The sequence below is a fragment of the Schistocerca gregaria genome, chromosome 8, assembly GCF_023897955.1.
Source record: "Schistocerca gregaria isolate iqSchGreg1 chromosome 8, iqSchGreg1.2, whole genome shotgun sequence".
Classification (NCBI taxonomy): Eukaryota; Metazoa; Arthropoda; class Insecta; order Orthoptera; family Acrididae; genus Schistocerca; species Schistocerca gregaria.
Genome location: NC_064927.1, coordinates 381,096,106 through 381,122,175, shown reverse-complemented (window position 1 = coordinate 381,122,175; position 26,070 = coordinate 381,096,106). Strand labels below are relative to the sequence as shown.

At 40.2% G+C, this 26,070-nt stretch overlaps 2 protein-coding genes across 3 annotated transcripts in view; one reads left to right on the top strand and one right to left on the bottom strand.

The window, feature by feature from the left end:
- LOC126285441 (uncharacterized) overlaps positions 1-12,696 on the bottom strand; it is a 66,711-nt gene extending 54,015 nt beyond the window's left edge. Inside the window, exon 1 of the mRNA XM_049984828.1 lies at positions 12,608-12,696. Within this exon, the coding sequence (XP_049840785.1) occupies positions 12,608-12,614 (7 nt within the window). The 5' untranslated portion in view covers positions 12,615-12,696. The remainder of the gene's footprint in view (positions 1-12,607) is intronic.
- Positions 12,697-12,705: 9 nt separating this feature from the next.
- Positions 12,706-26,070, top strand: part of LOC126285444 (cell cycle checkpoint protein RAD1-like) — a 41,966-nt gene continuing 28,601 nt past the window's right edge. Inside the window, exons 1-4 of one of the 2 annotated variants that reach the window (XM_049984830.1) lie at positions 12,706-12,928; positions 13,152-13,250; positions 13,330-13,466; positions 21,647-21,881. In XM_049984830.1, coding sequence (XP_049840787.1) covers positions 12,818-12,928; positions 13,152-13,250; positions 13,330-13,466; positions 21,647-21,881 — 582 coding nt within the window. In that variant the 5' untranslated portion in view covers positions 12,706-12,817. The remainder of the gene's footprint in view (positions 12,929-13,151; positions 13,251-13,329; positions 13,467-21,646; positions 21,882-26,070) is intronic. The other variant, XM_049984831.1, reaches the window with a different exon arrangement.

Sequence of the window (26,070 nt, the reverse complement as noted above, 5' to 3'; positions counted from 1 at the left end):
CAGATAAAGTTCAGCACTTTAAAACACAAACCAAATGTTCTGGAAACTTTACAACTGGTTCTCTGCAAATGTACTGTCACTGAGCTTAGATAAAAAACAGAGCGGAACATGCTATAAAAATCTTTGACCAGCAACCTGGTGATGTAAGGAATTTAATAAATAATAAACTTAACTGAAATTATATCTGCTTGACAATCACTTCTACTCCATCAAATTGAAACATTTCTTAATGTGTAATAATATTGTGCTTTTGTGGTGGTGGTGGGGCAGAGAGCGAGGGTGGAGGGAGGGGGGGAAAGGGGGGGGGGGGGAGAGCATAGTTAAGTTGCTGTTTTGGTCTCCAATTTCAAGACTGTTTTCATGCAGCTCTTCTATCTTTCCAGCACACACCTTATCATCTCCAAGTAACTACTGCAAACCACATCCACTGAAACTGCTTACTGTACTCGTCTCTTAATCAAAGTATTTCTGTACATATTTGCTGGCAAAATTCTTGACAGAAATACTAAGTCCTTATGTGGGTAAATGGGAAGACCAGTGCCCTTTTCAGGCATTTCCTGCCCTCCACACATTTTCTATTTAGTGGAGAATACTATGAATAAATAGAGGGAGTCCCAATGGGCTGCCCACTCTTCTTTGTGTCTGTGAATTCATATATGGAGCACTTTCAAGAAGGAACCCTGACATCGATGAAGCAGCCCTGACGTAAACTAGATCGAAACTTGTTTCCATTTTCCGTTATGTGGATTACACATCTGCCATCTGGTCCCATAAAAGGGACAAAATCCTTGACTTCCTTATGCGTATGAACTCCCTGCACCCTCACTATGGAGACCGAAGCAAAAGGATGACTATCATTCCTAGACGGCATAGTCAAAATAAGAACTGATGGCATCCTGGGCCAAGGTGGTATTGGACAAAAATGCACACAGACCTTTTTCTCGATGCAGCCATCTGCCACCAACCTGTGAGGAGGAATGGAGCACTAAAAACTACTAAATATGGCATGTACCATCTCACGACACAGAAAGTCTGCCCTAGGAACTGGAACACCTCACAACTGTGTTCTGAAAAAATGGTTAATTAAAATGGCAGAAGAGGCACTTTCTCCACCTTACCTCTACACAGAAAACTTTGGAAACTGAAGTACTCCAGGGTAAGAGGTAGCCTCTGCCTTCATACCACACATTCTTGCTCTATCAGGAAAAATTGGACGCATGCTGAATAATTCTTTTGCCACCCAATAAAACACGGGCATTACTGGAGAGAATGAAAGATTAACTTTTCAGAAGGCTGGGGTATATCAGATGCCATGCCAATGTGTCCAGTAGGACAATGTGCACCATTGACGACTAATGCTGAGAACATTAGTGGCACGCCTGACTAATGTATCCCAACAAGTCAGCAGTTGCATAGCAGTGTTTGTCTAAAACTTAGGCGATGGTACACAAACATACCAGGGTTTTTGCATAGACTTCATAATACTGGGACAGCATTATTATAGAGGCCACTGAAATTCACATCAGGGACAATCTCATTATCCTGGACTCTGGCTGTAATCTGAGGAAGGCTTAGAAACCATCACTGGCTTTAAGTAAGAAGATACTCAGCAAACACAATGATCTGGCAGCTAGGACAGATGGAGTAACTACACCTATGCTACCAGAGATGCCTATGCCATTGCTGCCAATGCACTCCCTTGGGCACAGACTACGTAGGATGCAGGTCAACTGGTATTGGGTGGAGCAGAAATACATTAGCTGTGTGCTCCAAGGAGCTCAGTTTTTCAGCACACCTTATAATGATAGCATGTCTGATCACCAAAATACTGTGCCTATTGGACCCTATGAATTGGCAGTAAATCTGACACTGTTTGGTCAACAAATACATCAGGAAAAACTGAAGAATTGCTGTTCATTGTCATTTCAAGTATAACCTCTATCTGCAGCTTTAATCTTCACTGAGAATTTAGTTGTAATTATACCAGTATAATTTTGATTCTGTTAGAATTACTCTTATCAGTAGCAGAGTTTGAGTGAGCTTGGTAAAAAAAAAGAGGGCATTATGGTAAAACTTACATAAGGCATGCACTAGAGTATTAGTCAGATAACAAGTAATGATGTAGGTATTAGTGTTAGTGATGTTGAGAAGCAGCTGAAATTGGTGAAATTTAATAAGACGTCAGGTGTAGACGGAATGGCCATCAGATTCTACACAGATTTTGCACACCAATTAACTCCCATTTTAACCATATATAGTATAGACAAAAAACATGTGTTTAAAGTGTTTAGAGGAAAGCACAGTCACTCCTGTCTACACAAAGGGTAGCAATGAGAGATGCGTTCAATGATTTTGAAAGTAAGACATTGTCAACTGACCTGAGTAAAAAACTTAATAGATTTTGGCTGTATGTAAAATCACTAAGTGGGTCAAAATCATCTATTCATTCTCTCAGCGACCACACCAGCACCAAAATGGAAGATAATAGATTTGGTCTTCCGAAGTTGTTTCACTGCAGAGGATCGAAACACCGTTCCTCCTTTCAATTGTCATACGAACTTCGAAACTGCAGATACTGAGAAAACTGAACGCACTACTGAAAAGCAGCTATAATAGCTTAGTAATGAAAAGGTGTCAAGACCAGATGAGATACCTATAAGATTCTATAAAGATTATGCAAAAGAACTTGCTCCCATTGTAGCAGTAATTTATCGTAGATTGCTTGAACAACGAAAGGTACTTCACGACTGGAAAAAAGCGCAGGTCATTCCCGTTTTTAAGAAAGGCCATGAGACATATCCACACAATCTACACTCCTGGAAATGGAAAAAAGAACACATTGACACCCGTGTGTCAGACCCACCATACTTGCTCCGGACACTGCGAGAGGGCTGTACAAGCAATGATCACACGCACGGCACAGCAGACACACCAGGAACCGCGGTGTTGGCCGTCGAATGGTGCTAGCTGCGCAGCATTTGTGCACCACCGCCGTCAGTGTCAGCCAGTTTGCCGTGGCATACGGAGCTCCATCGCAGTCTTTAACACTGGTAGCATGCCGCGACAGCGTGGACGTGAACCGTATGTGCAGTTGACGGACTTTGAGCGAGGGTGTATAGTGGGCATGCGGGAGGCCGGGTGGACGTACCGCCGAATTGCTCAACACGTGGGGCGTGAGGTCTCCACAGTACATTGATGTTGTCGCCAGTGGTCGGTGGAAGGTGCACGTGCCCGTCGACCTGGGACCGAACCACAGCGACGCACTGATGCACGCCAAGACCATAGGATCCTACACAGTGCCGTAGGGGACCGCACCGCCACTTCCCAGCAAATTAGGGACACTGTTGCTCCTGGGGTATCGGCGAGGACCATTCGCAACCGTCTCCATGAAGCTGGGCTACGGTCCCGCACACCGTTAGGCCGTCTTCCACTCACGCCCCAACATCATGCAGCCCGCCTCCAGTGGTGTCGGGACAGGTGTGAATGGAGGGACGAATGGAGATGTGTCGTCTTCAGCGATGAGAGTCGCTTCTGCCTTGGTGCCAATGATGGTCGTATGCGTGTTTGGCACCTTGCAGGTGAGCGCCACAATCAGGACTGCATACGACCGAGGCACACAGGGCCAACACCCGGCATCATGGTGTGGGGAGGATCTCCTACACTGGCCGTACACCTCTGGTGATCGTCGAGGGGACACTGAATAGTGCACGGTACATCCAAACCGTCATCGAACCCATCGTTTTACCATTCCCAGACCGGCAAGGGAACTTGCTGTTCCAACAGGACAATGCACGTCCGCATGTATCCCGTGCCACCCAACGTGCTCTAGAAGGTGTAAGTCAACTACCCTGGCCAGCAAGATCTCCGGATCTGTCCCCCATTGAGCATGTTTGGGACTGGATGAAGCATCGTCTCACGCGGTCTGCACGAACGCTGGTCCAACTGAGGCGCCAGGTGGAAATGGCATGGCAAGCCGTTCCACAGGACTACATCCAGCATCTCTACGATCGTCTCCATGGGAGAATAGCAGCCTGCATTGCTACGAAAGGTGGATATACACTGTACTAGTGGCGACATTGTGCATGCTCTGTTGCCTGTGTCTATGTGCCTGTGGTTCTGTCAGTGTGATCATGTGATGTATCTGACCCCAGGAATGTGTCAATAAAGTTTCCCCTTCCTGGGACAATGAATTCACGGTGTTCTTATTTCAATTTCCAGGAGTGTATATTGTTGCCATCAATCAGTTGTAAAATTATGGAACATGTTTTATGCTCAAGAATTATGACGATTTTGGAAAATAAACATATCCTCTATAAGAATTAACATGGATTCTACAAACAGAGATCTGGCGAAACTCAGCTCGCTGTGTTCCTCCATGACATCCACAGTACAGTGGACAACGGTGCTCAGGTTGATGCTGTGTTCTTTGATTTAGTAAGGAATTTGACACCGTCCTGCATTGTCGTTTAATGAAAAAAAAGACAAACTTACAGAGTGTCGGAGCAGACTTGCGATTCGATTCATGACTTTCTTGCAGATAGAACTCAACATGTTGCTCTTAAGAGAGCAAAATTGACTGATGTAAAGGTAATATCCGGACTACCACAGGAAAGTGTGATAGGACCATTGCTATTAATAATATATATAAATGATCCAGTAGGAAGTGTCTGGTGCTCTTTAACGCTATTTGCAGATGATGCAGTTGTCTATACTAAAGAAGCAATGCCAGAAGACTGTAAGAATTTGCGGAATGACCTGCAGAGAATTGATGAATGGTGCAGGTTCTGGCAGTTGACCCTGAACATAAACAACTAAAACATATTGCGCATACATAGGAAAAGAAATCCTCTACTGTACAGCTACACTATTCACGACAAACAGCTCGAGACAGAGTCTGCCGTAAAATATCTAGGCGTAACTATCCAGTATGATCTTAAGTGGAATGACTACACAAAACAGATAGTGGGAAAAGCAGACACCAGACTCAGATTCATCGGAAGAATCACGTTGTTGTTGTTGTTGTGGTCTTCAGTCCTGAGACTGGTTTGATGCAGCTCTCCATGCTACTCTATCCTGTGCAAGCTTCTTCATCTCCCAGTACCTACTGCAACCTACATCCTTCTGTTCTGAATCTGTTTAGCATACTCATCTCTTGGTCTCCCTCTACAATTTTTTCCCTCCATGCTGCCCTCCAATACTAAATTGGTGATCCCTTGATGCCTCAGAATATGCCCTAATAACCTATCCCTTCTTCTAGTTAAGTAGTGCCACAAACTTCTCTTGTCCTCAAACCTATTCAATACCTCCTCATTAGTTATATGATCTACCCATCTAATATTCAGTATTCTTCTGTAGCACCAAATTTCAAAAGCTTCTATTCTCTTCTTGTCCAAACTAGTTATCGTCCATGTTTCACTTCCATACATGGCTATGCTCCATACAAATACTTTCAGAAACGAATACCTGGCACTTAAATCAATACTCGATGTTAACAAATTTCTCTTTTTCAGAAATGCTTTCCTTCCCATTGCCAGTCTACATTTGATATCCTCTATACTTCGACCATCATCAGTTATTTTGCTCCCCAAATAACAAAACTCCTTTACTACTTTAAGTGACTCATTTCCTAATCTAATTCCCTCAGCATCCCCGACTTAATTCGACTACATTCCATTACCCTCGTTTTGCTTTTGTTGATGTTCATCTTATACCCTCCTTTCGTGACATTGTCCATTCCGTTCAACTGCTCTTCCAAGTCCTTTGCTGTCTCTGATAGAATTACAATGTCATCGGCGAACGTCAAAGTTTTTATTTCTTCTCCATAGATTTTATTACCTACTCCGAATTTTTCTTTTGTTTCCTTCACTGCTTACTCAATATACAGATTGAATAACATCGAGGACAGGCTACAACCCTGTCTCACTCCCTTTCCAACCACTGCTTCCCTTTCATGTCCCTCGACTCTTATAACTGCCATCTGGTTTCAGTACAAATTGTAAATAGCCTTTCACTCCCTGTATTTTACCCCTGCCACCTTCAGAATTTGAAAGAGAGTATTCCAGTGAACATTGTCAAAAGCTTTCTCTAAGTCTACAAATGCCAGAAACGTAGGTTTGCCTTTCCTTAATCTAGCTTCTAAGATACGTCTTAGGGTCAGTATTGCCTCACGTGTTCCAATATTTCTACGGAATCCAAACTGATCTTCCCCCAGGGCAGCTTCTACTAGTTTTTCCATTCTTCTGTAGAGAATACGCGGAAGTATTTTGCATCTGTGACTTATCAAACTGATGGTTTGGTAATTTTGATATCTGTCAGCATCTGCTTTCTTTGGGATCAGAATTATTATATTCTTCTTGAAGTCTGAGGGTATTTTGCCTGTCTCATACATCTTGCTCACCAGATGGTAGAGTTTGTCAGGACTGGCTCTCCCAAGGCCTTCAGTAGTTCTAATGGAATGTTGTCTACTCCCAGGGGCTTGTTTCGACTCAGGTCTTTCAGTGCTCTGTCAAACTCTTCACACAGTATATCTCCCATTTCATCTTCATCTACATCCTCTTCCATTTCCATAATACTGTCCTCAAGTACATTGCTCTTGTATAGGCCCTCTATATACTCCCTCCACCTTTCTGTTTTCCCTTCTTTGCTTAGAACTGGGTTTCCATCTGAGTACTTGATATTCATACAACTGGTTCTCTTTTCTCCAAAGGTCTCTTTAATTTTCCTGTAGGCAGTATCTATCTTACCCCTAGTGAGATAAGCCTTTACATCCTTACATTTGTCCTCTAGCCATCCCTGCTTAGCCATTCTGCACTTTCTGTCGATCTCGTTTTTGAGACATTTGTATTCCTTTTTGCATGCTTCATTTACTGCATTTTTATATTTTCTCCTTTCATCAATTAAATTCAGTATTTCTTCTGTTACCCAAGGATTTCTACAAGCCCTCGTCTTTTTACCTACTAGGTCCTCTGCTGCCTTCACTACTTCATCTCTCAAAGCTACCCATTATTCTTCTACTGTATTTCTTTCCCCCATTCCTGTCAATTGTTCCCTTATGCTCTCCCTGAAACTCTGTACAACCTCTGGTTCTTTCAGTTTATCCAGGTCCCATCTCCTTAAATTCCTACCTTTTTGCAGTTTCTTCAGTTTTAATCTACAGTTCATAACCAATAGATTGTGGTCAGAGTCCACATCTGCCCCTGGAAATGTCTTAAATTTAAAACATGGTTACTAAATCTCTGTCTTACCATTATATAATCTATCTGAAACCTGTCAGTGTCTCCAGGCTTCTTCCTTGTATACAACCTTCTTTTATGATTCTTGAACCAAGTGTTAGCTATGATTAAGTTGTGCTCTGTGCAAACTTTCTATCAGGTGGCTTATTTCATTTCTTAGCCCCAATCCATATTCACCTACTACGTTTCCTTCTCTCCCTTATCCTACTACCGAATTCCAGTCACCCATGACTACTAAATTTTCGTCTCCCTTCACTATCTGAATAATTTCTTTTATTTCATCATACATTTCTTCAATTTCTTCGTCATCTGCAGAGCTAGTTGGCATATAAACTTGTGCTACTGTAGTAGGTGTGGGCTTCGTATATATCTTGGCCACAATAATGCGTTCACTATGCTGTTTGTAGTAGCTTACCCGCATTCCTATTTTCCTATTCATTATTAAACCTACTCCCGCATTACTCCTATTTGATTTTGTGTTTATAACCCTGTAGTCACCTGACCAGAAGTCTTGTTCCTCCTGCCACCGAACTTCACTAATTCCCACTATATCTAACTTTAACCTATCCATTTCCCTTTTTAAATTTTCTAACCTACCTGCCCGATTAAGGGATCTGACATTCCACGCTCCGATCCGTAGAACACCAGTTTTCTTTCTCCTGATAACGACATCCTCTTGAGTAGTCCCCGCCCGGAGATCCAAATGGGGGACTATTTGACCTCCGGAATATTTTACCCAAGAGGACGCCATCATCATTTAATCATACAGTAAAGCTGCATCCCCTCAGGAAAAATTACGGCCATAGTTTCCCCTTGCTTTCAGCTGTTCGCAGCACCAGCACAGCAAGGCTGTTTTGGTTAGTGTTACAAGGCCAGACCAGTCAACCATCCAGACTGTTGCCCTTGCAACTACTGAAAAAGTTGCTGCCCCTCTTCAGGAACCACATGTTTGCCTGGCCTCTCAACACATACCCCTCCGTTGTGGTTGCACCTACGGTACGGCTATCTGTATCGCTGAGGCATGCAACCCTCCCCACCAATGGCAAGGTCCATGGTTCTTGGTGGGGAGGGGGGAGGGGGAGAATCTTAAAGAAACTTGACTGATTCATGAAAGAAGTAGCTTATAAAGCACTTGTTCACCTGATTATTGAGTATTGTTCATCTGTCTGGGATCACTATCAGGTAGGACAGATAGAGGACACAGAGAAGATCCAAAGAAGAGTGGCGTATTTTGTCACGGGGTCATTTAGCTAGCAAGAGAGTGTTTCGGAGATGCTACACAAACTCCACTGGCAGCCATTAACAAGAGAGGCACTGTGTATCATGGAGAGTTTAACTATTGAAATTTTGGGACTGAATTTTTGAGGAGGAGTCAGGCAGCATATAACTTTCCCCCACATACATCTCGCAAATTAGAGCCAATACAGAGGCTTACCAACAATCATACTCCCCGTGCACTATTCGTGAGTGGAACAGGGCTGGAAGAATCAGATAGTGGTACCAGAAGTACCCTCCGACATACACCATTAGGTGGCTTGCAGAGTACGATGTAGATATAGATATGATCCACAAACCTGCCACTCTGTTTCACTGATGAGCCGCAGTTGTTGTTGTAGAATCATAGAAAATATTCTGAGCTCAAATATAATGAGGAACTGTGAACAGAACGATCTCCTCCATGCTGACTGGCATGGAATCCAAAAACCTTGGTCCTGTGAAAACCAAATTCTCGTATGATATCCTGATAGCCAAAGATCAAGGCAATCAGGTGGATGCAGTGATTCTTGATTTCTGAAAAGTATTTGACTTGGCACGACACCAATGATCATTACCAAAAGTTTGATTAATATGTGTTTCAAACAAAATTCATACCCTGATTAAGAATTGCTTGGCAGGTAGGATGCAGCAGATTATCATGGATGGAGAGTCATCAACAGAAGTAGAATTAACGTAAGGTTTGCCACAAGAAAGTGTTCTGGATCATTGTTCATAGTGTGTATCAATGACCTGGTAGATAATCTTAATAGCAACACAGGACTTTTTGCAGATAATGCATTTATCTATAGTGAATTTCTATCTTAAAAGTTGCACAAATAACCAGTCAGATCTTGATAAGATTACAACTTTTGTGCAAGGATTTTAAACTTTCATAAGTGTAATGTTGTCCACTTCACAAAATGCAGGAAAATTGTATTCTGTTACTGCGGTATCAATGAGTCACATTGGAGTTTATCAACTCATACAAATACCAGGAGGCAACAATTTGTTGGGATATGAATTGGGATGACACCTAGGATCAGTCATAGGTAAGACATGTGTCAGACCTTAGTTCATCGATAGGATATTGGCAAAAGAATGCAAGATATTAGAAAACTCAAGTATTTCTAAAAAGAAGATTGTCTGCAAAACTCTCGTGCAACCCATCCTAGAATATTGCTCAAGCCAATTAGAAACTGAATGTTGTCAATTCAAGTGTTGGATGCCGCTCGTCTGCTTTGAGCTGTGACTCACGTGTGATTCATTTGTTTACAATGTAAAACTTGCACATGCCCTGAGATTTAATGTTATCTATGGTTATCTTAGTAACTGGGAAAGCTTTGATTGCAATTTATGTGAAATGTGAATAATATGTACAATTTACGTTTATTTTGGTTTGAAAGTGAACCAATGTTGCTCTTGGAAATAAAATTTTTGTTCATTATGGTAATTTCTTTTAGTGAGTGAATGTTGTGTTCTCTCTTATACTTAACTGACAAACACATGTTGACTCTATGGTATATTCCCTTGTTTCTTGTATTGTGTATAATATGTTTGATTAGTGATCATGCTTTGTTATTTTCTCCAACACGATTCCAAAATAAATCTCAATAGTCAAACATTGTAGGATGAGCTAGGTGATGTTGAATCAACTATTAAATTTTTCCAAATGTTAAGTATTATTGGTGAATGCTGTGATTGTCACATATGTGGCAATAATATGAGATTGACAAATGTACTGTGTCAATGTTCTTCCGACAGCTACATGTGGCAGGTCACCACGATAATTTGTGGTGGTTCATCAGGTGCAGAACATTGTTTGGAAGGTTGTAGCTAAGTCTTTATTTTGTTTTAATGTCAATGTACCATGTGTGAGTGAAATATGCCTTGCATGAAACTGATGAGTTGAGAATTTATTAAGTATAGGGGATCATTAGGGGGGGGGGGGCAGGAGTGATATTAGAAGTAGGCCTAGATGAGTACTGCTTTGATAAGAGGAAGAGCGGTAGGGGGCATAAAGTTGTTGGGTTTTTTGGGGCAGATATTTGTGGTGGGAATGGTGATGATTTTTTTTTTTTGAGGGGGGGGGGTGTTGTTGTTGGAAATTGTGTGTGTGTTGATTGATTTCTTTAATAGAGGAAAATGTAACAGCAGGAGGGGGGGGGGGGGGGGGGACTGTCATGTCACAAGGGTTTAATATCATGTCAGATGGATTTACTATCACATCAGACAGTTTCCCTTCAAATGAGGGATTGGGCAGTAGGGTATATGAACACCTTGTTTTTAACCATAATACTGCATTTAAGGATTATGATACTGGGCACTGTGGTAATACTGTTGAAGGATATTGAGTGGTGTTCAAATCTGTTGTTGATTGGAATAAAAGACAGTTTTCTGTTTTATAGGCTCATCTTCATAAGTCCTGTTGGTGGAGAAGTTTTTTTATTATTATTATTGGTGAGGTGGGGTGGGATTGTTTATTCCTTCTTTATTGTGATGAGAGGGAGGTTTAGGAAGAGGTTCTTTCAGATATGGTAGTGTTTTATGTAAACTGAGACGTGTTCATATTGTTTCTGTGATTTTAAGTTGTTTGGTGAAATGTATTGTCCACTGTTTGTTCTTTATTTTTCTGCATTACATATTTATGGTTCTCAATCTCTCATACAGGGGAATTTTGTGCATGGTTAGTTTGGTTTATGGTTTTGTTGGAGGTTCTTTCAGCTGTGTAAGATTTGGCCTCTGCTTAACAGAACCAGTGGGTTTTAAGCTGTGCTGATGCTGTAGATATGTCCTTTCGCTAATTTCTATGATTTCTCGCTATGTATTTCTGTCTTGCTTTGAGCTATGTGGGTCAACCCGTGTCATCAATATCACCTCTCATCCTGCTGCTACAGCCCTTCGTACATTTTCGTGATTTTTTTGCTGCGTGCATCCTTCTTGGCTTTTGTACAGCTACCAGTTTTAGGATTTTTGTTCTGGTATTGGTCTTTCAAGCTGAGCTGTATGGGTCAAGAGATGTTTCAGATACTAGCTACAGTTGTGACCTCCGAATATTTTAGACAAAGTGATGCAGCTTGTAAACCGAAAAGATTTTATTCTAGTTATAGCTTGTTGTCACTTATTTAGTGTTTTTCCCTCCTTTTTGTAACTAATTTTGTATTATTTTCATTCTGCAGTTGGTATTTTAGATTTTAGTTTCTCCCCATGCAAAACACCCAATTTCTAGCAGTTGTCCTGTAAGCTTCAATATTTTATAAGATACTATATTTGTGGTTTGTATTTTCTCACCATGACAATCTCTAATGTCCTTGCTTGCCAAGTTGAAATCATATTTGTAGCATCTCAGGGCTTGATAAATTAAGACCTGACTAAAACATTCGTCTACCACTCTCTCTCATACTTCTTCAAGGTCCACAGATGTTGCCATGTACCCCTGAATGTGCTAATATCTGTCAGAGAGCATATGGTGGTGAATTGGAAAGCCACAGCTTGCTCGTTTGTTCAAGAATAAAATGTTGATACTACAGTAAGTGCACGGTGAAATTAACATTCATGGAAAGTAATGACAGTGCAATTAGCTCATGCCTAGAGAACTTACTATCAGTGCTAGTAGCCTACCAACTGAGCAACCACGGGCTGGTGTATTTTGGTATGAGCTATCTGTTAATATTAAATTGAAAACGTAAACCAGTGAGACTATAGTGTACTGATCGACTTGTCACTTATGGTAGTTTTCTTATTGTAATTTGTTTAGTACATTGTACTTCATATATTCAAGGGCTGGATTACACCTGGCTGCCAAAGGCAGCCTTGTAAATGTGGCTTCGTCCAGTTGAAATACTAACTGGATGCAAAAGAACAAAAAGAGGAAATAAAACAAGAATGGTAAACAAATTTCATCTTCTGAAACTTTTCTTTTAGTATAACTGCACTGACTTCATCGGCATTCATATATCCTTCACCAACTACTTTGCACATAAGAATACCTGACAACCGTCCTCCAGCATTTGCACATATTTGTAGGCTTTCTATTTCATCTCGTTGTAGACATATAGCGCATTTCATTTTCACTCATGTACTACAAATATATGAGATTTAGCAGTTACTTTTCAACTTACATCTCATTGCCTCCACGCCAGATTAGACAATCCACTACACACTGTATACAGTAAATAGCTAAATATGTAAATATTTGTCCCGCTTTTCGACAGATCTTGACAGCTGACTGACACTCATGCGCCTCTGGTGGCAGGGAATGGAAGTATCAACAAGTGAGTAGAATTGTGGCGGGATGATGTATAAATGAAAACAGAGTGGAAAAAATAACAATGGCTTTGCAGAGTCAGCAGGGTGAAATTGACGAAGATTTTGTTTTCACAGCCCGTCTAGACAGCGTGAAGAATCTCGTAATGCTACTGAGAGCCATCCATTTCAAAGATGTAAGTGAATTTAATAGTTTGGTAGGACACATACGAACGAAAACATTGTTGTCGCCTATTCCTGAGAAAAACCTCTTATAATTGGTGAATTTGGAAACTAGTTTACGGAAAATGATGTAGCTGCGTAAAATTTTGGAAGACAATTCGAAACAGGAAACACCATTACTTTCCTTGGACTGATATTTGATATGTTACGTGAATTAAGATTTTGATTTGTTTGCAGCATGCAATAATATTTATGACTGACAGAGGACTCAAAGTTAGTGTCGAGGATAGCAAGTGTGTACAGTTGAGCGCATTTATACAGGCAGAAGTATTCGAGGTATGTATCTGTTTGTATGAAATGTTTCGTGGTGTACATCTTTCCTAAGCTCACTACAAGACCTAATCATTAACTCCAGGAATATACGTTGACGGAAGAACAAGTTGTATTGAAAATCAATCTAGCAATCCTAATTGAATGCCTTAATATATTTGGAAGTCATAATACAGCTTTGAAGATGTCGTATAGGAAATACGGATTCCCTCTGACCCTTCTGTAAGTACTGTTTACAATATGGGATTACATTACATTAGTCATATCAAGAGGCTCCTATGGATAGAAAGCATTGGTTGTATAACTTGTATCTCATAAATAACGTTCTTTAGACTATTAAAGAAGTTATAAATGTACATTTAATTTAATTGCAGTACATTGAAATGTTCAAACATCATGAAAAACTATTACCTTTATACTAAAGTGAAACTTCTAATAGTAAAATAACCTAAAACATTTAATTTAAGAGTTTCTATGGAGATACTTTTTAAAGAAGCAGAAAGATCCGCCCAAGAGTAAGTTCTCTAATTCAATCTTGAGCACCACTAGCCTACAGTATCTACATTACATGTATTAAATATATGTTCTCATGTGTCGGAGTTCATTTGGGATAATGTTAATATTGCCTTTAGTCTTTGTAAAAATTATTTAGGTCCGAGTGTTATATCCATGTGTATCACTCTGAGAAATATTTGCAATGGAAAAAAATATTAATGAATAAACACTTACGTTTATTGATGGGGATTCTGTGGAACGGTATAGAATTAACACCAGATATTCTCATAGTGCTGTTCCTTATTCTGAAAATACTGACCCTGTAAATTGAGTTCCACCCAAAAATTATTCCGTAACTGATAAATGAGTGGAAATATGCAGAATTAACATGTTTCTTCATTTCTAAATCACCTGTAGCATTTATCATTTGTACTGAAAAATCACTGAACTAAGGCACTTCATTGATTCTTGCTGGAGATTCCCATTAAAGCTTTGATCCCAGGATCTTAATGCTTTCTGCTTCTTGAAGATCATGTTGGAGGAACCTATTTCTGTAGGTTTTGGAGTTCTTTAAGAAGTACTGTGGCTGCTCTTATCTGATTGGCATGGGCCTGATACATTTTGCTTTTTGCATTCCCGTGACATAAAAGCCATGAATGTATTGTGTCTACTACTTCATTATGTTGTAACTGTAGCTAATATTTTAACCACAGCTGTGGAAAATAGTATAAAGGCATGGATATTTGAAGGAAATTAACTTTATCCATTGGAATAGTTGTGCACAGTGTACATGCAATGATATGAGATCCAGTATACTGACAAATCCAGTCAAATGGTATCTCATTCAATGTCAGTAGTACAGTGTACGACAAGACATCAACAATCCATATGGTTGAGGGCGGTATAAAGGCAGTCGGCTCTGTACAGTGTTAGTGCGTATATACGTGCCTTTACTGCAGATGTGGAACAGACACCATTAATGACAGTGTGTGTGGTATACATAAACCACAATTATGATAGTGCCACATAGTGGTAAAAAAGCAAAAATCGACCTGTACAAGAAAATGGGACATTCTAATCATCAAATCTCTAAGAAGTAGAACTGTTCAGCTACAGTGGTTGATAATTTCATTAGACTGGGCACACAATATGGACGAAACGGATAATATGGGTAAAACAGAAAATTTTCTACTCATTGAAATGTTTGCTTTGCAAAGCAAGGGCCACCAGGGTGGCCACAAGTTCTGGAAATTGGGAAATATCAGGGAATTTCAAGTGTGTCAGGGAAATATCGGAGAAATTGCGGGGGGGGGGGGGGGGGGGGGGTTGGGAAGCACTGGAAAAATCTTGTTGGTCTCATTTCATCAACATGATGTGACACGTGAATAACTCATACATAGGTGGACTTCAACAATGGGCCAACACTGCATGCCATTTCTGTGTCTCTAACATATTGAGCCTGCCGATCTGAAGCCCATCACTTCCCACTAATGTGTAAGTCGTGCCCATCAGATCTAGTCTCACTGATCTGCCTGCAGTTGAGGTCAATTTGTGTGTGGCATATTGCGGTGGATTTTTATGGTTAATCCAAGAACTCAGGACTGCGGTGCTCCTCGGCAGGCCAGAGGCCACGGACGTTGGATTTCATGAATTGCGACCGTCTCACTGCAAGTACAGTGCAACGTTTTATAAACAATTAATTTATTCTAGTACATTTTGGCACTTCGTAAATCATTTATATATTAGAAAGTATGGACAATAAGAAGAAGAAAATAACGGTAGTCGCTAGCGGTTTGTATGCTATGTATTCACATATTTCTCGAAGAAAAATCACACAATACCTGTAAAATAATAGACATAACACAGTGAATAATAACTGATAATAACGAACATTGTATAACAAACATTTTATTGGTGGTCATCCACATTGTTGGTTTACACAATTCTTCCCTGCCTAATACATTTCTTTCTAGAGGCCTACTTTTTTTTAGGTTATTTCTTAAATCAATAAAGGCATTTTAAATCTGTCTTGCGACTCCAAGGAAATGCATATTTTTGTCACAAATTAGTTTTGTTTTATTGAAATAATATAACAACAGTGGTCTTGATGGAACACATACATCATTTGTCTTGCTTTCTCCTTCTAAAAACTGCTTATTACAAAAGATGTTAATGTTAGGACTTAAGATTTATACTCACGCGGGGGAGAAATCTACCCTGGGGCCCACCCTTTGCAGTTCCCTTGCTGAATGTCTATCGTCTTGCTGTTCTTTTTCCATTCCCTTGGGGAACGTATCTGGGGTGTTTTTGGGAGTGTTTTGCACTTAACTGGCATAAGAACAGTCTCATCACTGTTTTTAATTCCTTTTTCCTTTCTTCGTTCAACTTCTCCTGTCCTTCCTCCGCTTCGACGTTTGAGGCTTCTCTTTTTTCTTCTTCCTCCCTGTGCGCTCCTGAAGGCCAGCCTATGTGTGTGACCCGTAACAGGTGATTGGGTAACACATAATTCCCACCCCCGGGTCGACAGGTAGGGTTTGTATGCATCTCCTGGTACAGGCTGTAATCTACCCCTCCCTCATATCATTTGTTGTTTGTCACTGACTTCATAATTAACTCTTTCAATAAGCTTCCAGAGGAATAAGATTTACAATTAAATTTTTATGTATCTTCTTTTCTCGTACTTGGTTCCTGTTCTTCATGTCTAGGGGCTGATTTTTAAAGCTGAAATTTTTGGTATTATATGTTCTCATGGTTCCAATTGACGTACATAATGCTGAAATATTGCCTGGGCAGTAATTTCAGTTTCTGTAATTTTTATTCTCTCACTTTTTCGTATATCACACCGTCTTTACAATTTCTACTTCAACAAAACCAAAAATTCCATTGTCATTGTCAAAAGTAAAAACACGTCCTATCACATCTGATGCATGCCTACTACTAATCCATTCTGTGGTACTAACTATGTTCCAAAGAGTTTACAGATTTTCTTGACAAATGTACTCTTCCTTCAGGAAACATAATCACATCCTTGTGACTGCTTTGAGCTTTTGCATTTCATGCTGCTCTGTTTTGATCTTCCTCCCAAGTTTGGCATTCCATCTCATGAGGGAGCCAAGCTGCTCATGCGGGATGACATTCATAGTCAACCCATCTCCCTTACTACCCATCTTCAAGCTGTTGCAGTTCGTCTTTTCCTTTTCTCACTTGACCTTTTTCCTTTGTACCATTTTCATCCCTCTGTCATTCGGTGTCACCAGGGTTGTCTTTCTCCATCTTATTGAGCAGCTACCTCAACCATTTCAGCTGCTTGGTGACTTTAATGCACACAGTCCCATTTGTGGTTCTCCCAGAACCTGTCGGAGAGGTGCGCTCTTGGCTGACCTTCTTAATCAACTTAATCTTTTCTGCGTTAACAAAGGAGCACCCACATTCCTTTCAGACTCATCGTGCACCTGTTCCCATTTGGACCTACTCTTCTGCACTGCTCATCTTGCTCATTATCTTGAGTGGTCTGTTCTTTCTGTCATCTGCTCAAGTGACCATTTCCCATATGCTATCCGTTTCCTGACTCCTACCTTAGTGTACACTCAAATCGCAGCTTACTAAGGCCGACTGCAGGCTTTACTCCTCCCTGGTGGCCTTTGACGAACACGACTTCCCCAGTTGTGATGACCAGGTAGAATATCTTACAAACATAATCCTTTTCGCCGCAGAGTGTTCCGTTCCTCGCTCTTCCTCTTTAACAGGCTGTTATCCCGTCCCTTGGTGGACTGAGGCGTGCCGCGACACAATTCGCGCGTGGAGACGTGCTCTCCACATTTGTAACCATCATCCTATGACGGCAAACTGCTTTCATTATAAACAGGTACGTGACCAGTGTCATCACAGTCTTCAGAATAACATAAAAAGCTAGCCGACGGCTTTCTGGGACCAAGATCTATTCCCCAGTTTTAGGCCTGACAGTAGCAGACGATGCCATCGTCAACACTATTGCTATCTCCAACACATTTGGCCACCATTTTGCGGAAATTTTGAGCTCCTCCAACTATCACCCTGTCTTCCTCCATTGAAAATGAGTGGAGGCAGCTCATGCAATACCCTTCTCATTTCAGAATCATAAGTGTTACAATGCCACCTTTACTATGAGGTAGCTAGATCTTGCAATCACTTCATCCAGATCCTCTGGCCCAGGGACAGATACTGTTCGCATTCAGATTTTGCAGCATGTTTCTCTTGCAGGCAAGCACTTTCTGCTTAATACGTACAATCTCATGTGGGCATAGGGCAATTTTCCCAAATGCTGGCATGAAGCCGCTGACATACCTATACCTAAGCCTGGTAAGGAGAAACACCTTCCTTCTGGCTACCACTCTATCTCTCTCACCAGCTGTGTTTGCAAGCTGGTATGATCCATGCCCGGCTGGTATAGTGACTAGAGTCTCGCAATTTACTAACCACACCACAGTGCGGATTTCAAGCACGCCATTCTCCAGTTGACCATCTTGTCCCTTTGTCCACCCATGTCATGATTCGTTTTATGTGGAAATCCCAGACTGTGGCCATGTTTTTCAATTCGGAGAAAGCCTAAGACACTTGCTGTAGGACTGGTATCCTCCATACTCTCTACACGTGGGGCTTCCGTGGTCACCTGCCCCGTTTCCTTGAGGAATTTTTAAAAGACAGAGGTTTCAGGGTAAGTTTGGGTACTGCTTTGTCAGACACCTTTATCCAGGAAAATGGTGTGCCTCAGGGTTCCGTCCTGAGTGTCTTGCTATTGCCATTAACACTATAATAGCCTGTCTCCCGCCTGGCATCTCCGGATCCCATTTTGTTCACGATTTTGCCACTTATTGCAGTTCTCCACAGACCTGGTCCACTAAGCAGCCTCTTCAGCAATGTATTGATCACCTTTACTCGTGGTGTATTGACAATAGCTTTCGTTTTTACACTGACAACACTGTCATTGAATTTCTGGTGGTGCAAATGGTTTCCCCCACCACATTTTACATCTTGGGCCTGTTGCCCTTCTGTTCTTTGAAACTATGAAGTTCTTGGGGCTCCTGCTTGATGGGAAACTCTCTTGCTCCTCCCACATGTCTTACCTGGCAGCCTGCTGTACATGGTCCCTCAATGGTACTTCCCAGAGTGCAGATCAAACTACTGTCTACTGTTTGTAACAGTCCCTTGCCTGTTCGAAACTGGACTATTGGGTGCTTTGTTTATGCATGTGCACGACCGTCCCTCTTACACCGTCTCAATACTATCCCCTATCATGGCATCTGTTTGTCTACTGGCCCCTTTTACACTAGCCTGGTTGAGAATCTGTATGCATAAGCTGCTGAACTACCACCGTCCCACCGCCGTGACTTTCTCCTCAGCAGGTATGCATGCCATATGTCTGCCATGGCCACCCATCCTATGCCGCCTCCTTCGATGACATATTGGAAGTGCCAGTATGGGGTGTGCCCCTCTTCTCTGTTGCCTACTTGGGTTCACTTTCGGCTCTTGATCCATCAGGTTAACTTCAAGCTCCCTGCAACTTTCTGGTGGATGTGAACTGTTCACCACCTTTGCTTTATGCTGCGGACTGTGTTCACCTTGGCCTTAATTCGCTTCCTAAGGACACTACATCAGCCTTGCTCTATCGCCTTCAGATTCACAACCTTCACGTGGAATTTCGTGATAATACCTTTGTGTTCACTGATGGCTCTCGGACTGACCATAGTGTTGGGTTTGCCTTCATCTTTGGTGCCTACATGTTTTGGTATCGGCTTCTGGCACACTGCTCAGTATTTGCAGCAGAGCTCTTTGGAGAATATCAGGCTACAGAGTACATCCGGTGAACACAGGCTTTTCAATTGTGTCATCTGCTCAGACTATCAGCACCCTTCAAAGCCTCTGTGCACTGTTCACTGTCCATCTCGTAGTGCAATGGGTCCAGGAAAGCTTGTACTTGCTCATTCTATAGAGCCACTGTGGTGTTTATGTGGATTCCTGGTCATGTCGGTCTGACAGGAAATGAGGCTGCTGACCCTGTTGCCAAGGCTGCAGTCCTCGTACCTCAGCCCACTAGTTCTTACATTCCTTCTGATGATCTCTGTGTTGCCGTCTGTCAGGAGGTGGTGTGGCTCTGACGTCACCACTGGTCTGTGGGAATAAACTTCAGGTTATTAAGCCCTTCCCAGCAGCTTGGATGGCCTCCTCTTGCCCCCGCCATTTTAACTACGTTGCGTATTGGGCACTGCCTTTTTAGCCATCGCTTATTGTTAAGTGGCACTCTCCCCCACTTTGTGCACCATGCGCCCAACTTCTAACTTCTGATGGAATGCACTTTTTTTGTCCAGTTATGCTCCTGTTTGCGTTTGCTGTCTGAGTTATTGGCCGTTTTAGCGAATGATGCATGGGCTGTCGACTGTGTTTTACATTTTATCTGTCATAGCAGTACTGCGAAGTCCATTTAATTTTTAGTTCTGGTCCTCCATTTCTCCATTGCATATTTTATGGACCATTCTCCATGTCCCTGTCTTTAGCTATCTTATCTTCTGTTGTTGGGGATTTGTGTCCTACATCAATACAGAACAGAAATGGAGGGGGGGGGGGGGGGAGAAGTACAGAAGCCCTTTCATTTTTTGTCAACTTATATCTTTACTTACCTTGAGATCTCAAAATTTGTCAGGGAAAAATTCTAAAACTTGTCTGGAAATCGGGGAAATATCAGAGAATTTTACTCAGCGAAACTTGTGACAACCCCTGGCTGCAAATCATTGTCCTTCTCAGCTTGTTGCTGAAGTGCAATTGCCAGTATCTGCCAGACATGCATGACAGAGTTTGTCAGAATGTGATAAAGTAGCGTCAGTGATGAGAAGTAGTTTAATTTAGATGATCCGGATGGATTTCAGAATTATTGACAGGACCTGAGAACAGAGCAGCAGCAGGTGAGAATGAGCTGGCATTTAGTTGATGGATGATTTGGGCAGCCTTCTGCATGAAAGATAAATCAAGCACTGCTTGACTGAAAACTAGAATGAGCTCTAACATTTTCAGTGAGGTACCAGAGACAGAACTGATTAGAATGTACGAGGACCTGAGGGGCGATAGTCTAATATTTCAACAAGATAATGCATCTGTGCACTAGAACCAAAATGCGGTTTGAAGATAAAGCTATTGATATCTTGTCCTGCCCTGCGCATAGTCCGGATTTGAACCCTGTGAAGAACGTTTGGGGAATATTTGCAAATTGTGTTTATCACAATGGAAGGTAATTCGATCCATAAGTAAGCTGAAAAGTGGAATATGCAAAGAGTGGGCAACAATTTCACTGCAAGAACAACAAATCTAACAAAATCAATGCCGAAGAGAATTTGTTTAGATAATTAGGAAGAATGGAGGTTGGAAAAAGTACTAACAATGCAATAACACAAGAAGACACTGAGTGCCTTTATACCTATTTTCAGCCAGGAAATGCAAATGCCTTATTTTGTTACTCATGTTATGAAAGAAACTATGTAATCCCATCATGATTATTAATATAAACTGTTCAGTTGATAGTCCTTTTTGAAATCCAAACTGTTTGCTTGTATGCATGTTTTCCTGTACTAGGTATTTGCAAAGTATGTTGTTCATAATTTCAAACTGTTTTGAAAATACTGGAAAAATAGAATGTGTAAGTAATTTTTTACTAACATTTTGGCTCCTTTTTTGTGAAGCGGCTTTACAACAGTGTGTTTAAAATAACCCTGTGAAAGCATGAGTATGAAAATATCCATCACAAAGTTCAGCTGTACAGCACTTAATTATTTTACTGCCAATTGCATAATAATGTCTTGAACATTGATTTATAAGTTAAAGAAATGTGTATGAATGTTAAAAATAAGCAAAAGCAAGTGACTGAAAGCTTCCACTTTCAGATTAGAAGAGGATGGAGTTGTGACAGATTGTAGTATTCGTACACAGGAACCAGAAGAAATGTTGGATTTTGATATTGAAAATGCACATGTACTAAACAAAGTGATAGCTAGAGCTGAAAACATGAAAGATGTTCTAACTGAATTGGACTCGACTAGTGAATTTGTTGAACTTTTATTGTCACCTGATCCTCCCTACTTCCGTCTTGCTACAACTGGTAATGCGGGTGATACAAAGGTAATAACAAATGAAATTTCACTTCCACCACATTTTAAAACACCATATGCCTCTTATTAATTTCTGGGTTGATCAAACAGTGGATATTCCTGGTTGAAATAACGACTATATTACGAAAAGGATAGAGTGCAACTCACCATATAGAGGAGATATTGAGTTTCAGGCAGACACAGTAAAAAGACTGTTATACATTAAGCCATTCAACCAAAAAGACCTCCTTCTCGAGTATAAACACGCGCGCGCACACACACACACACACACACACACACACACACACACACACACGAAATCAGTGTCTCTGGCCTCTGTGGCCAGTATGTGCGAAATGTGCTTGTGTGAATATAGGGGCTACATTTGTCTTCTACTTCAGAAGAAGGGCTGTGGCCAAAAGCTTAATATGTAATAATCTTTTCTTTCCTCTGTTTTGTAAGTATCGATCTGTCCTTTTCATAATATTGTTTTTATTGATCAAGAAGATGTTTGCATATTATGGGCATACACATATAGTTTATATTTAAGATAATATAATAATGTAAATGAGTTTAGAGGTTTTTTCTTTCAACTTCTTTAAATTTACTTGCTTAAAAAATTTTGATGATGAATGTAAATAGTGATATAATGTGAATGCTCATAAGATTCAACTGAACTCTGAAGAAAGAGAGACAGCTTATATTTCATATGGGGAAACTGTCATAATTTTCTTAGCACAAGTTGTAATGGGGTGTCTTATAAGCTCATGTTCTTATTAACATGAACACAATATAAATTAGTTTTTATTTAACTCTTTAAAATTCATTCTTATGTATGTTTATGAAGTCACAGAATATAATTGCAGTAGAGTGTGGATTTATAGTCAGATGTGGCATATTTTCTTTCATGTTGCATTTGTTTTCAGTTATATGTCTAGTATTTGAAACATTATGCAGACAAAAGCCCAAACAATCTGGTCCTTATAAGCATTAATTATGCTGCAGTTTAGTCATACAGGTCTTGAAGGCTTCTGCTTCAATAGACTTACTGTAATGATTTCTTAAGGACTGTGTCACTATGGTGTCATTCTTTTTCCTTTTTTTTCTTTTTTCTTTTTTTTTATCAAGAAGCCTTTTTTGTATTTAAGTTGCATATCTCTCAATTTATTTTGTAATAAAAAATGCCTGAATTCAACTTCGGAGGCTTTTTTTTTTTTTTTTTGAAAGACCGTAACCCAGAGTATGATTTCAAAGTTCACAGGGACAAGCGTTTGTTAATTGTTCTTTAGATCACATTTACAATGAATGTTATTAAGTTGAATTGCACATATTAACAAAAGAAAACACACACGTGTTTCAATGTCTTTGTGCGATAGATCACTTTTGTTAGAGTGGCAACATAGCGTAGGCTCTCTGTTGTGTTCATATGCAGTTTGTATTGCCGATCATCCAGTCATCTGGTGTGTGTGTGGGGGGGGGTCTGTAAAAATAACTAATTATTTTTATTCAATACTTCTTCTGTGATGTATAAGCAGTTGTTTGTTAGTTAGTTTCGTGTTACATGGATCATTTTGCATGATATATCATAATAATGTGGAATGAGTCATTGTACATTCACACCGCAAATTGATTTCTAAATATGGCTACATGCTGAACATTTATAAGGTGTTTTCTTTTATACAGATATGAATTAGTAATTCCTACCCATTACCTTTTAAACATTACAGTAATGACAGTTCATCTATGGTGTAGAAGTTGTCAAGAAGAAAAGTTTTCAATTTTGTTTTCAAATTTTACTTTGCTGTCTATCAGACATTCTATATCACCAGGTAAATGATCAAAAATTTTAGTTGCATTGTTGTGAACCCTTTTTTGTGCTAAAGACAACCTAAATGTGAAGTAATGAATGTCATTTTCCTTGTGGTATTGCAATTATGTAGATCATTGTTCCTTTTGAACTGCAGTGAATTATTTACAACAAACTTCATGAGGAAAAAATATAGTGTTAAGCAATAGTCAGAATGTCAGCACTTTAAACAGATGCCTGAAAGATGATCTTGGGTGAGCACCACATTTTTTTATACAGCGTGTTTTTGAACAATGTAGACTCTTTCTTTCTTAAAGATGAATTGATTCCCTCAGAACATTGTTCTGTATGACATTAGTGAACAAAAATATGTCAAGTTACTGATTTCTCTCTCCCCTGGATTTGCAGTGATTCTAAGTGCAAATGTGGCTAAGCTAAGTTGTTTCAGGAGTACCAGACTTTGCTTCTTCCAGTTTCACTTCTTATCTAAATAGACACCTAAGAATTTCAAAGTTTCCACCCAGTGTATTATTTCATTACCACATGTACAATTTATCATTGGTGTAGTCCCTTTAGATGTGAGAAATGACTATGTTGTGTCTTTTTAAAATTGAGGGAGAGGCCATTTGCAGAAAACCAGTCAATGATACTTTTTAGAACTTTGTTTACCATTTGTTCTGTTTTTCTATTCATTCCAATGCTAGTGTCTTCTGCAAAAATAACTAATTTTGCTTGTTATGCATTAGGAGGAAAATCGTTTACATATATGAGAAACAGTAGTGGACCTAAGATTGAGCCTTCGGGAACCCCATAAGTGATTTCTACCCAGCTAGAATAATGTCACCATACTACATTGGTTGAATTGCTGAGCACAGATTTCTGCGTTCTTTTGGTTGGATATGGCATAATCGTCGGTTTGCTGTATCATTGATCCTTTGAAACTTCAATTTATTTAGGAGAATATTGTGATTCACACAGTCAAATGTCTTAGACAGCTCACATAAAATACCAACAAGCACTGTTTTGTTATTCGGTGTTTGTAAAATTTGGTGGGTGATAATGTAAATGCCATTCTTAGTACAGAAACTCTTCTGAAATCCAAACTGTGATTTGCTGAAGGTATTATTGTTGCTCAAATGAGGTACTATCCTAGAAAACATCACCTTCTCAGGATGTTGGAAAATGATGTCAGCAGTGAAACAGGTTGGCAGTTACTGACATATCTCCTATCACATTTCTTAAAGGGGTGTTTGACTACAGTATATTTCAGTCTCTCTGAAAAAATGCTTTGAGTTAGTGATGCATTACATATTTGAGATAAGACTGGGCTATGGAGAAACATTTTTGCTCTACGCTGGAAGACACTTCTGCTATATCTCAGACATTTTGTTTCTGTGGGTAGATTCTCAGCTAGTTCTGTAGCTGCATATTTCATCCACGATCATCTTGTAGACATCTGTTTAAGGAGTTGGGCATTCTGACTGTGCCAAAGCTATATTCTGTAAAGAGTAATGCAGATCATTTTCCCCGCTGTGTTGTATTTGTGAATATCTCTGTTACTCTCCAACTCAGATGGATAGTTGATAACAAATTTCATATGTGAATAAATATACTGTGTGGCTGTAGATAATACTCACAGCTGCTTAAAGAGATGCCTACAAGATGTACATGTGTGAACCACTCAGATAATTCTGATTACTATCTTTTGTGCAATGAAGGCTTTTTGCCTGATTGGTGAGTTACCCCAAAATATGACCCCATGAGACATCAGTGAATGAAAATATTTTCACCTACTGGCTTCTATATCTCCAAAGTTGCCAATTATTTGTATGTCAAAAGTAGCCGAACCTGACATTTTGGCACTACTTTATATCTTTTTTCTAGTTTTTAAGTTTTGATCAATATGCTCACATAAGAACTTAGAGCTTTCCACTATACCTATTCTATCTTCTTTATATATTAAGTTAATAGGAGGTGGCATGTTTTTGACAGTACAAAACCGGATGAGCTATGTTTCTCCAAAGTTTAAAACTAGCCCATTTGTGCAAAATCAAGCAGTAAATTTCACAAAAACTTCATTGGCCGATTCTGTCTCCTAATTGAAATAAAATGGTAGAGCATTAACATACAACAAGAACAGTAGTGAGACAGAGACCATACCTTGTGGGTATGTAATTTCTCACCGTCCAGATGAAGAGGCATCCTTCTTTATATTACTAAGAAAGCCTAGGGTGTCTGTCAGCTTTCTGTTTCTTAAATAAGGAGTAAGCCAGGCATGTGCTCACCTACATACACTGAGATGACAAAAACCAAGGGATACCTCCTAATATTGTGTCGGACGTGCTTTTGCCTACGTGTGGTGCAGCAACTCAACCTGGCATGGACTCAACAAGTCATTGGAAGTCCCCTGCAG